The sequence below is a fragment of the Heteronotia binoei genome, chromosome 9 (assembly GCF_032191835.1).
Source record: "Heteronotia binoei isolate CCM8104 ecotype False Entrance Well chromosome 9, APGP_CSIRO_Hbin_v1, whole genome shotgun sequence".
Classification (NCBI taxonomy): Eukaryota; Metazoa; Chordata; class Lepidosauria; order Squamata; family Gekkonidae; genus Heteronotia; species Heteronotia binoei.
Genome location: NC_083231.1, coordinates 32513184 through 32526583, shown reverse-complemented (window position 1 = coordinate 32526583; position 13400 = coordinate 32513184). Strand labels below are relative to the sequence as shown.

At 41.2% G+C, this 13400-nt stretch overlaps 1 protein-coding gene across 2 annotated transcripts in view; it reads left to right on the top strand.

Moving 5' to 3' along the window:
- MTUS1 (microtubule associated scaffold protein 1) overlaps positions 1-13400 on the top strand; it is a 149888-nt gene that overhangs the window by 67566 nt on the left and 68922 nt on the right. The window contains exons 6-7 of one of the 2 annotated variants that reach the window (XM_060246416.1): positions 1282-1386; positions 2580-2630. In XM_060246416.1, coding sequence (XP_060102399.1) covers positions 1282-1386; positions 2580-2630 — 156 coding nt within the window. Of the gene's footprint in view, positions 1-1281; positions 1387-2579; positions 2631-11581; positions 11990-13400 lie in introns of those variants that run through there. The other variant, XM_060246417.1, reaches the window with a different exon arrangement.

Here is a 13400-nt window from a genome sequence, read left to right as displayed (position 1 = left end):
GTCATATAGAGGATGGTGTGGAATTGTTTTCTGTGGCCCCAGAAGATCGGACCAGAACCAATGGGTTGAAATTAAATCAAAAGAGTTTCCGGCTCAACACTAAGAAGAACTTCCTGACCATTAGAGCGATTCCTCAGTGGAACAGGCTTCCTTGGGAGGTGGTGGGGCTCTCCTTCCTTGGAGGTTTTTAAACAAAGGCTAGATGGCCATCTGACAGCAATGAAGATCTTGTGAATTTAGGGAGAAGTGTTTGTGAGTTTACTGCATTGTGCAGGGGGTTGGACTAGATGACCCTAGAGGTCCCTTCCAACTCTATGATTCTAAAAGCAGAGGTTTCAATATTATATTGTCATAGTCCTACAAGAGTATTATTTTCAGTCCTCTGGGATTTCTTGGTGGGGGAGAGTTCACATTAGACATCTGATGGAGGACCTGCTTCACATAGGTCACCTCCTCCATTACAGTTCAAGTCACCACACTTCATAGTGTGGCTGGTACACCACTAGGTCAGTGGACAGATAGTCGCTAAGGTTCTTATCTCAGCCCATAAAATAAGAATGTTCAAAGGCAGCCTGTAAACTGCCACAAGTAAATCTTAACCAAATGGCAAAGGTTTCCTGATTGGTCAACCTGCAGTGGAGTCTATCCTGATATTTGCCCCAGCCACAGATTTCTGAATATTTGTTAGCTTTCAAAGATAGTAGTCTGTTGGTCTTTTCTCTAAAATATGACAACTACCTTGGCTTTCAATGTCAATGTAGAAGGACCCACTGTGTTCCTCAATCCTGGAGACTTTTGAAAGCTTTATTCCATTTATATCCACCCTTTACTTTCCTGGTCCCTTAATGGATCTTTTCTTTGGTACTGAGTAAACATATATAAACCATTTCAACCCATGGCAACTTCTGGATAGGAGCCAAGGGAGGACTAAGGGAAGAGCAAGCTTCCTGTCTCAATCGCATGCCTGTTTGGGTGGGAAAATGTTGGCACAAGGCAGAGTGGAGGGGGAAAGCACTCTTAGAGCTTCCAATTTTCTAGAAAGCTTTGGATTCTCCATCTCTGAAGATGCACAGCCCCATGCTTCCTTGCACATAAGACCATTTGATGAACAGCAACACTGTTATCTTTTTTGCAATGTCTAGTTAGACCTTGGTGTGGGGTTTGGGGGATGTTTGCAATAGTATGTTCTGGCAAGCTGTCTTATATGTGTGGATATGTGTTAAATACTTAAATCCAAAGCTAATTGAATTTTTTTGGGGGGTGTCTGTGTACTTTATTTAGGAACAAAAAGAAAGTTTGGTGTGGTGAGCCCCTGTGTGCCAAAATCGGCAGGAACACTTCTTCCAGGAAGGAAAACCAGTGATTCAAAAGGCAGTCAACAATCAGGTAGAGTATTACTTGATGATAAACTAATGATCGTTGAGAAAACTAATGATCTTTGAGAAAACTCAGCATGTTAACTGCCTTTTGTGCTCTCAGTGTAGGCCAAAATCTAAACTAGAAAACGTGATTAGGCTTGTACTCTTAAATATTGGCAGTGTAGAGCCATTTAAATGATGATGTGTATGTTTAACTGTACATCTGGCTTTTGTTAATTTCATTAGGATTTAAATTTGCTTAATTTAGGAGTACACTCATTATGACCACTATTTAGAATGCTTATCTGGAAAAGACTGTTGATGGATATATGTATGGAATAAAATATCTCTGAAATGATTTCAATTTTGTCACTGGTGTGAAAACTGTATTCTATATATATGAAGCAAGAGTTTCTGAACATTTTGTTTTCAATCTCAGAAGAAATTACATTAAGCTACTGTATAGTATGCCTTCACCTGGTTGGCCCAGGCTAGCCCAATCTCATCAGGTCTCAGAAGTGAAGTAGGGTCAGCTCTCCTTAGTGTTTGGTAATGGAGACCACCAGGGTGTTTTTTTTAACAAAAAGCCCAGCAGGAACTCATTTGCATATTAAGCCATACCCCGTGATGCAAAGCCAGCTGGAACTGCGTTCCTGAAAGCATTCAGGCAGCTAAGTTAGGTCACTTCTCAGTGAGAAAAAACATACCAGCAAAATAACAGGGAATGTTTTGCATGCATTTATTATATTTTAGGTTGGTATTAAACCTGAAGGTAGATGGCAGACTGTTGTGTGTTACATGCATGATGTTGGCCTGAGAACCCTTTTTAGTGTAGGAAAAATTGCTCAGAGTGAGACATATGCAGATATTTACTGAACTAAGGGAGATGCTGAATCCTTTCTCTGTCTTCTGTTCTTAGTTCTAAATTCTTCCCCCCTCCCGTTTTTGTTTTTCTTCTCTCACGGAATTTTGTTCATGGGTTTTCCTTATTATGTGTTTAGAACCCTAAAGAGAACAGGAAGAGGTTGAGGAAGATTTGTAGGAAAGAAACAGGTGGGGAAAAGGTGAAATGCACTCGCTCTTGCTGCTGGCAGTTGCCCCCTGCTGAAGCATCTTTTCTTCGCCTTGTTTGTATGTCCATGTGTAATTTTTTTTAAAAAATAGATATGAACGACTGAATATTAGATGTAAACCACTGACTTAAGTTTTTCTCTCCCACAGGACCTGCAGGACAAAATGGGCCTCGAAGTTTATTTTCAGCGTTCACTTCTGGTAAGCAGTCCCCACCCCCACTTTTGTTTATAAAGATGTCTTCCTAAGAAGGATTCTAGACCTGGACAGCCCAGTCTGCATTTTGGATGCAGTATAGTCTGTATTTTCACATGACATTGCACACATGATCATTGGTCCATCAGAGTCATTATTGTGTATTCTGGTTGGCAGTGACTCTTCAGAGTCACAAGTAGAGGCGCTTTGCATCATGTGCTAACCACTCCTTTTCACAGTGAATGCTGAGCACTGAACTTCCGACAATGCAGAACAGGAACTCTGCTTTTGAGCTATGGCCCCGCCCAGCCTTTGTATGTTGGTTATGGTGCTTTTTGGTCTGCAGTGCTTAAATATGTAGTAAACCTCATCATAAGAGACTGCTTACACAACTGTTCACATCAGTGCTTATCTGCTCACTCCCCACATTTCTGTGACACAGGGATTTTTCTGTATCACTTGCCACAAGCAGAAGCTGGAAACCTTCTGATGGGGCATAAGCAGTTGCAAGCAAAACTGCATCTTTCAATCATGGAAAATGATACAGACTGAGGAAATGATGGCCAGTTGAGTACTGTGTCAGTGTACTTCCTCACTTTGCCTTATGGAGTGTAAACAACATTAAAACCAAACTCAAAGTGCGTAGCTGAAGCTTCAGTGTCAGAAATGGCTATTTGGGGATGTATAAATTCTTAATGAAAGATGGAGATGTGTAGCTGGGCGAGGAATAAAAGCTAATGTAAGAAGAGCCTTGCTGAATCAGGCCAGTGGTCCATCCAGTCCAGTATCCTGTCTCACACAGGGTACAAAACAGGACATAGAGGCCAAGGCTGTCCCCTGATGTTGCCTCTGAACTTTGGGATTCAGAGGAGGTTCCTCACAGTCATCATGGCTAATGGCCACTGATAGTTCTATCCTCCATGAATCTATCTAATCCCCTTTTAAAGCTGGTTATTCCTGTGGCCATCACTAAATCCTCAGGCAGCAAATTCCACATTTTAATCACTCTTTGTGTAAAGAACTACTTCCTGTTCTGAATCTAGCATTTTGGGAGAGGGAGACCAAATACTATAATTAATTTCCCCAGGCTGTTTTCGCTCAGCTGAGCTCTGAACTCAGCAGAGCTAAGGAGAAATCCTAGGGTGGGGGGCATTTTAAAAGAGAATTCTCAAGCACAGGAGGGATTAAACTCCCCACCTTTTAGCCTTCCTAACGAATGTCCCTATGCCATACCTTGGCTAATACAGACTTGGAAACATACTTGACAAGGTAACGTGTATATAATTTATTCAATCTTCAATTTAAAATCTGTGGTGTGGAGAGGGAAGCCAGTTCTCCTCATGTTTGGCTTATGTAAATTCATTTTGCTCCTTGCCTTTCCTCCAAACTTACCTGGTCTCACACCCTTACTTCCTTTCTCTCTTGGTCTTCACCATTATCAGCATTTAGATTATAAACATCTCAGGACATGGATCCATCTTGCTTTGAAACTTCGTTATGGTCATGTTTGTGAACAGAATTCAAGTAAATAAAAATGATAGATATAAGATATGCCTGGCAATTCCTAATCATGTAAATAATAGTTCATTTAAAGAAAGGCTGTTGTGTTTCTAGTAATACAACCTTGGTATTAACAGTGTAACTGCTGTCACATAGATAATTTCCTATGGGTAACCTTGATAGTCTGTAGCAGCAGAATAAAAAAGAAATCATGTGCCTGAAAACAGTGATCAAGTGTCCGAAAACAGATGCAAGTGCTCCTTAAGATAATGTTGGAATCCCGTGTGTTCTGCCTTCATGTAATTGCTTTCATTTCTATCTAGTCAACAGTATTCCTAGGCGCTATTTATAGAATTATTTTGGAATTAATAAGAGACTTGACTAAAGCAGTGCATATCTAAAGTAAATGTCTGCTTCAGGATGTACATGAGTGACTAGAAAACATCGAACTTTTAATATCCTCAATAGCCTCAATGACTCATAAAAAAGAATGGCTTTTAAAAAGAGGGGAATGACTTTATCTTATGCATAGGGTTATCTGGCAGCTGCTGGCAATCAGTGCAACTTGGAGGGGGTGTCGTTACCTTGCTTCTAGGAAAAGACAGTAGTGATGTCATGGCCGTCTAGGAATCACCAGGAACTCTACTTTCTACTAATTCCCAAACCAGGAACTCTAATTTCTACTAATTCCCAAAAAGACATTATGTTTATTTGAGGTTTGCCCTAGAAATGATGTTATGCTGTTCTGTAGACAGTGGTTTCTTTATTTTTCTCCTGCTGAAGCAGTGGCAAGCAATAGGAGCTTAGGTAGAAAATTTCCTGCACCCTGTGGGTGCTTGGCAACCTTGTTTGCAAGCTTTAATGACAAGCAATGCCCACAGCAAGCAGAACATTTGAAAATTGCTCTTAGAATTCAGAAATGGGGGAGGAATGGTTTTATACTTTTGAAATGATTGAACTTTTGTTAATTGAACTAATAGCAACCTGTTAATTGAAACTGGGCATAGATGGGAAACTATTGATTATGTATAGAATGGAGAAAATTAGAAATGTTCAAGTTTGAGGCTAAATGAATTCCATTGTCTTTAATAACAAGACAAGACAGAAAGCTATTTTGTTTTTTTTTCTTTTCTGTAATTCATTGTTTTACAACAAAAGACAGTCTTTCCCTGGAAAATAGTACAAGGAATAATAAGCTAGTATTAACAATAAAGTTTTGTTAGCAGTTTTTTTCCAGCCAAATATTCTGTAAAAATTGGGGTAGGAAATCTGATAGAGCACTAGCTTTGCTTGCAGAAAGTCCCAAACAAATCCCTGGCATCTCTAGTTGAAGGATCTTTGTTTCAAAAACTTCTTTCTGAGAACATAGAAATTGTTGCCAGCTAGAGCAGACAGCACTGAACTAGATGGACCAATGGTGTGCTTTAATGTGCCTAAATACACATTGCACAGTAGCAGAGGAGCTTTCATAATATTTCTTCTGGTCTACCTTGATTTCTTGAGAAACTTGGGGAAAGCATGATGAAAACATTTCTTTAAACCCAAATCTATATTGGACTCAAACTAGTAATGTGAGACCAACTTAATTTTTTTGTTACATGTTCTCTCCCTCTCTTTCATATACTTTCCCTGTTTGCTTTCTCCTTCTTGAAGGTTAACATAAAATAATCTTGAATGTTAAAAAGTTATTTTAGACCTGTGGTCCACTAGAAATCAAGGGGTATTTCACTCTTGAGTTCTGGACCACTGGTTGAAGGTCAGTAGTGCATCCAAATGCATGGCAAAACAGGTCAGTAATTTGGATGCTGGCAAAAACACCATAGTACGGAAGTTGGAAACCCCCTCCCCCCTAGCATTCTGGAGCCCAAGAGAGTACTTTTTAAGTGAGTACTTCATACAACTAGTTATGTGTGATCAAGAATTGGGTCTGGCACCCTTGTCCCAACTTGTGTCACTTGTTAAGTCTAGTTTGGCTGTAGGTTACTGTTAACAAGCCATAGATTATTGAAACATCTCCCCTGGAAAGCTACAGGGAGAGTCCTTTTACTCACTGCACACTAACACAAACAGTGGCTAACTGTACTCTCCAGCCCTCACTATTCCCTGTATGATTTTTTCCTGTCCCCCCCCCCCCAACATGCTTTACACTGGAGTTCCAAAGCCCCATCTGTCTTCTGATGTCTTCTGTGTTTCATCCCTTCAGGTATGGTGGAATAAGATTATCTTAGCCTGAACTTGAACTCCTGGCAGTTAGTGTTCCAACTCACATGCTCAGTGTTCTCCTTCCAAAACGAAATGAAGGTTGCACTGTAGTGGCATGCTTTTTGGGTTTTTAGAGTGGCTCTTGGTTGAGATTTTCCGTCTTTTTTTAATTTGTGTTGATTCATTATGTTGATGTGTGTGTGCTGATCACCTTTGGTCATCTTGAGAGTCCTTTGTAGAGGAATAGATGGAGTAGAAATGTTTTAACAGATTCTTTTTCTACTGATTTTTGGATAATTGTTCCCAACACAGTTAGTTGGCTTGTTGTTGACTAAACAAGTTGATACTATGATGATTACAGGAGTCACATACAATTGGCTTTCTGCTTATAACTGAATAAGTTGGAGTCCAGGAGCATCTTTAAGGCCAGCAAAGTTTTATTCAGAATGTAAGCTTTCATGTGCATGCACACTTCGTTATGTAATGAAATGGGCACAGTGAGCAGTGCTACATATAGCTGGTGGGCAATGGTTAAGCATGCAAAGTAGTACAAAGTTAGAATCCAATGGCAAAATAGTGAACTTAACTCCATTTCATTGTCTGACGAAAACTTACATTCTGAATAGAACTTTGTTGATCTTAAAGGTGCTGCTGGACTCCAGCTGAGTTCTGTTGCTGCAGTCCAACACGGCTGCCCACCTGAATTTCTGAGTAATTGGATCATATCATGCAGGCAGTATGATTTATTGTGAAAGACTGATTGAAACTTCTGGTGTTTATTGGTTGAAGTTAACTACTTTGCTATATCACAGAGGTGCTAGATCACGAAGGTTCTGTTAAACACAACTTTTGATTATTGTGGGGTAGCATTTGAAGGAGGTTGTGATGAGTTCGGAGATCTGAATGAGCAAGGGGTACAAAGTGGGTGACTAAAGACTTCTATAAATTATGCTGCTGGGGGTGTTTTGAGGAGATGTTCATTTGGAAATAGTTGCAATGTTCAAAATAAGCTTTTCAAAGACTTGACACTTGGAGGAGGTACTGTAGAGTTATTGTAGAGTTGATTACCCTATTCACGCTCTTTTGTGTTCCTCTTTTGTGGTCTCAGATTAAACAAATTTTACTGTGTGTAATGCTTCAAAATTGTAAGCTGGAACAGCTGGGAAACTTACCTTAAAAGAGCTCCATTGCTTTGGAGCATTGTGAGGGGGAAGGAGGCCCTTCTTAGTTCCAACTCATGCTGTTTTTGGAAGTGGCCTCATGGAGTGCTGTTTGCTACTTCCTTTGGCTTCACATTTCCTAGCCAGCCATATGGAGCTAGAGAAAAAGGCAAACAGTCCCCCTATCCGTGACCTTTGGGGGAAAATGGCATGGAGGGATACTTCCTCTCTTGCAGCACTCCAGAGTTTCCCAATTCATATGATTTCCCGGTTTGTATGACTACAATTTGGATCAGGCATTCATGTCCTGATTGGTGTCACTCATAATATCTAGGTTGGCTCTTGGTGGAACCATAATTTGAAACACTCAAAATCTCACTTGTCAGTCTAGGAGGCGCTAGAACTAGTTCTTTTTGAGAATCTGGGCAGATGGTAGTCCAGTAATTGCTCAGCTTGGTTCATAGTTTTCAGTGTAGCTGCTATGGCTTTGTTAAATCAAAGTAACTCCATGGTGATCCATACCATTGCCTTCTGCTGGACCTGTGGACCTCCTGTTGTGCAGCAGAACTCCTGTTATGCAACACATGCAAGTTCAGTGAATTTTACAATTCCTCTCCTTTCCCCAATTTCAAAACTGTTTTTTAAATTGATTACAAATGTGAATCCTTAGTTCATTGTTGTGGTCTGTTTGCAGTCCCACATAGGCATTGCTCAGACCTTCTGTAGATAGGGACTTGGGGATGGGGTTCTTGTTAAGCATTTTGTGTTTGTTTGTGTACTTGTGTGCGGTTGGAAGTCATGGCTGACTTTTGGCAACCTGTAGTAGGGCTGAGAGGCAAGAATGTTCAGCGGGGTGGCTTCTTATTGCATATCTCTGCATTCCAGCCCTGGTATTCCTTGGATGTCTCCTATCCAAGTAGTTGCCAGGGTCGACCTTGCTTAGCTTCTGATATCTGATGAGATCAGGCTTGCCTAAACTATCCAGGTCAGGGCCACAGATAGGTTTATGAGGCTCCAAAATACCTGAGGACATTTTGTTTCCTTTCCCCATGCTGTTTCCCTCTTTTCCAGTATAATAAGAAAGGCAAAGCACCCTTCTTTCAGTTCTCTCTGCCACTTCTGAGAGAGGTTTATTAGTAGAAGCATCGCGTCTCTTACCAATCAGCACAAACTGCCAACAGTTTAACCTTCAACCCTGTCTCCAGAGAGCCAGTGCTCGGAAAATGGCACAAGAAACACTCCTCAAAAAATGTGGGTCCCATAGGTCAAAAATCCCACCACAGACAATGGTAAGCAGTGCTTTTCATGTCTCAGTGCTTTTCATGCCTCAGGGAAGTGCATGATGCCTCACACTGCTCTATTTGTTGCTGGTTTTCTCCTAAGGCCAAGGCATGATAGAGCTTCCCACCTAATGGTCAATCCAAAGAAAGTTGGAATCCATGCAAAGGTGTCATTCATAGACACTGCATTAGATTCCACTAGAGTCAGAGCTTTTCGGCTACCAGAAGGGGTACCAGCAATCAGACTGAACATGCTCCATTGCCTGAAATTACAGTTTTAGATAGGCATACTAATCCAAAAGCTACCAGTATTAATGACTTGCACTCCACTGGTGGTACTCTATGCAAGTACATGTATACTATACACTCCTGAAGTGTATTTTTTATTATTTATTATGAATAATCAATTAACATAATAAAGTTATGGTTTGTCAGGAATGTCAACCCCCTTTGTCACCATCAATCAAAGAGGTACACATCCCAAGACAGGTAGTATGTTCCCTCCATTGGTAGACTCTAGGTGTCAGCCGCCTCATAGAGATTCCATTCCACTCCACTCTACCAGAAATCTCACTCACCACAGATGCCTCCTTGGGGTTCCTACATCAGGCAAGTGTTGGTCAATGTGCTAGAACTCAAGGCTGCATCCAAAAGACTGTTAGTGCTGAACATTCACATCTTGGGTGAAAACATTCAAATAGCCAGACAATTTCATGTCTGTATTCTACATAAGCAACCAAAATGGCATCTCCTCACTTATGCTCTGCCACCTTTCTATACAAATCTAGGAATTGTTGATTTGTAATAATGCCGTTGTCCATGCTGTTCACATAGCTGGAACCAACAACCGATTAGTGGACTTCCTCAGCGGTACCCCCTAGTTCCTTACTTCCTCAACAGGGTTTTTCTTGCCACAGTGTTCCAGTGTTTCAACAATAGACTTATTTGCTACCAGGCAAAAAAAATGCAAATTCTTTTGTTCCAATGGTGCATGGAGCCTGAACTCCCTGGGAGAGGCTTTTCAGATCCAGGGGATGGGAGACCTGATACATGTGCTCCCTCCCCACCCCACTAATTCCCAAGGTCCTCTATAAAATGAGACAGGCCATCTTAATAGCCACTTTTGACTGAGACAAACATAGTTTCTGACACTGTTGATCAGCTTGGTATAGTGGCTATGAGCCTGGACTCTAATCTGGGAGAATCAGGTTTGATTCCCTACTCTTCCATATGCAGCTGCTGGTGTGACCTTGGGTCAGTCACAAGGTCTTTCAGGGCTGTTCTCTCAAAAGCAGTTTTGAAAGAGCTCTCTCTATCCCATCTACCTCACAGGGTGTCTGTTGTGGGGAGGACATGGGAAAGGAGACTGTTAGCTGCTCTGAAACTCTTAAGTGAAGGGCGGGGTATAAATCTAATCTCTTCTTCTTCATCTTCTTCCCAAGGAACATGGCCTCTTTCTTCAGGGCTCCTTCTTGCACTCAAACATTTTCAACCTACATTTTGCAGTGTGGTTCATTCAATGACCAACTGCCAGTTTTCGGAATTCTTAAAATATTCTGTTTAATGCTAGGTATTCTGCTTAATGCTAGAAAATTGTTCACATGTTACTCGTATTCTGCAAGATGGAAGCATTTCTGTATATGGGTTAAGGATCAAAACTTAGAACCTGTCATGTCCCATCAAAAGGGTCTTCAAAGACCTCCTAAACCTTATCCAGGGAGGACTCGTGTCCACTTACCTAAGGGTCCATCTGGCAACATTACCATTCTTCCAGATCCATAGCAAGGGAAGATCCTTGTTTGCCCAAAGGGAACCTGAACTATTCCTAAAAGGTTACGATGTTTATTTCCTCCAGTCCAACCTCTGTTCTTTTAGTAGAACCTGTTTGTGTTTTCAAAGGTCGGGGTGCAAACCATTTGAACCCATGACACTTACTCATAACTGTCATTCTAGTGGTCACCTGTACAGTCAGACATCTCTCCTTCCTGCCCTGCTTTGAGCTCTTAATTCAGTCTGATCATTCTACCTCACTCTGATGGTGGAAGAGAGAAACTGAAGGAATGGCGTTCCATTCCCTCTTCACCCTGGAAGAAGTAGAGACAGCACAGAGGAGGGAACTGGGTGTGCCCTCTCTGCAGTATGCCTGCATGTGCACAGTACACATGTATGTCTGCACAGTTGACCACTTCATGAACAACCTTTACGGATAAGCATAACCCAGTTTGTAAAAATGTAACCTATATTTACATACAGGTAACTATGGATTTAGTATAATCTGCATAGGGACCTACATGGTGGTTTAATTAAGTGTTTCTTCCAGATTCATTTGATATTCCTTCTTGAATTGGCAGTCTTCCTTGCAAAGCATGTGACCTACATTGAAGGCTGTTTTAATGATTAAAAGCTGCCTGATATGTCTCTCTAGGAACACTTTTCATTCTGTTTAAGCAAACGCTTGTCAGTGATATGTTTGTGGACACACAGAATACTTTATTTTAATGAATAAGAAAAGTATCAGTATTTGGTAGCAAATGATAAAGTATAGGTGTTATGAATTCAGAATTAGAAAAATAGTGCTAAGAGAGCCTTGGTTATGTGGAATAAACTTAATCTGTTTGGTAGGACATTAAATCTTCTCCTCCTTTTATCCTTTGAAAAAAAGAATTATATCATCTGTGCTATTACTGGGTGATATATTCAGCTTGGGAGACCACCCACTTCCTCCTCCTCCTCCTGCTTCCCTTCCCTACTGGGTTCTATAGTAGATTAAGCATGAACAGTGTGATGTAATTCAGAGGCTGTTTGTCTTCTGAATCGCAAAGCAGTTTTATGCTGAGGGGGAGCTTTGTGTTAACAGCATCTGTTGGGGAAGGACGCTGCCAGCAGCATTTACGTTGTGGATACATTATCTCCCTTCTTGGATTCGTGTGTGTGTGTGTTTGAGGAATTTTAGTGAAACGAGGAAAGGTTTTGATGTGCTGTGAGTTTGTTTTTAGTGACCAAGAGGTATGTGGCCTCAGTCGGTGCTGAGTTACAGATATCGTATGTGATAGTACATGAAGGCTGCTTCCTGCTTGATTTTATTCCATTTACTCTGAAGACATGTTATGGTCCCCAAAATTCTCCTTATCCAACATGCACGTTCGACTGACTGCAAAAGGATTACTACGAAACCTTCGACTTCCTTCTAGCTATAGGAAAAGCACTGTTATTTTTCATGCAGGTTAGTACCATTTTTGTGTGCATGAGAGGAGGCACATCTTGTTTACTTCTGGTGTTCTGATTAGAAATTAGGGCTTTTTATTGGGGGGGGCACTGTTTTTCTTGCTGCATGAAACCTTAGAAAAGCTGTGTAGTTGCAGGAAGAATAAATTAATCATCGGTTTCTCATTGTGTGTGAGCTGTTGGACAGATGTGTAAGCTCGTCTCTTGGGCTGTGAAGAACATGATTTTAGAGCGAGTCCTTTTTAATGCATAAATCTGTTAAGTAGACCTTTTAAAATGTCCCCCTTTTAACCCACTTTTTTAGCATCATATTTTCTGCATGGGATCATGCTGAAAGATGTTGAGCCCCATCAGCATTTTCCCATGCCAACTAGGGTTCAACTGATTGCTGCCCGGCACCAATCCTCTCCCCATGCCCCACTGGCTGTACCTTTAATAGGTGGTTGGCTTAGGTGAACTCCCTTCCTCAATTAATGCCTCAAGGTGCTTGCCAACACCCTTTAGAATGTTAATCGGTCCAAAACCTGAATGCATGGCTATTCTACCCACAGCAGAGCTGTTATACAACCTGAGTAGCTGTGTTTATCCTTCTGAAATGTCACCACCTCTGGTGAAGAAGTGAATCTATGTTCCAATGCCAGCCTTAGCTCTTGGGCACATGGAAAAAAAATAGAAATGTGGTAAATTATATTCCTGCGCCAAGCCCAGTAGGTGCATTGTAAATAAGGACACATTTAATGTTTTCGGGGTGGGGGGTGGTGGTTCTGATTCAGTTGTGGACACAATAATAAAACAGTGTGGAAACTTTAGTTTTGACCCAGTAATTGAGGAATGTGTTGTTGAAAATAGTGCATGTGACAACTATGTCACAGAGAGCATGCTTTGTGGGGATTTGGGGTGTGTGTGTGTGATGCTCAATCCTTTTGCTGCTCCTAGACAAGCTGTTATTGTGGCTGCCTGTTTTGTGCGTTGTTTTCCATCTCCGTTGCCTTCTCTTCCCCCACTCTGCTCTCCCCCCCTCTCTTCCTCCCATAGGCATTTCCTTTTCAGCCTAGCAACTAATAATCTTAACATCTCGGTAGGTCCCTAAGGTATTTTTGACATGCAATTCAACACAGTCATGCCCAGTTCTATTCTGCCCTTGTACATTGGGTCTTTGTATATTCTTATTTATGCTTTCTCTCTGTTGCTTATTATAGTCAGACTAAGCTCATAATTCAGAGTAATCGTTGTTCATCTGTGACTGCCTGAATGTTTCATAGGCAAGCATAGAGCCAAGCAAACATTAACATATGAGCTGCATGGTGTGTGTTGCACAACAGTGCCATCTCTTTACCCAAATACCTTAGTGGAGGTGCCAGTTTACTAGTGTTGCTAACCAACGGGTGAACCTTTTATGTATTGTAGGG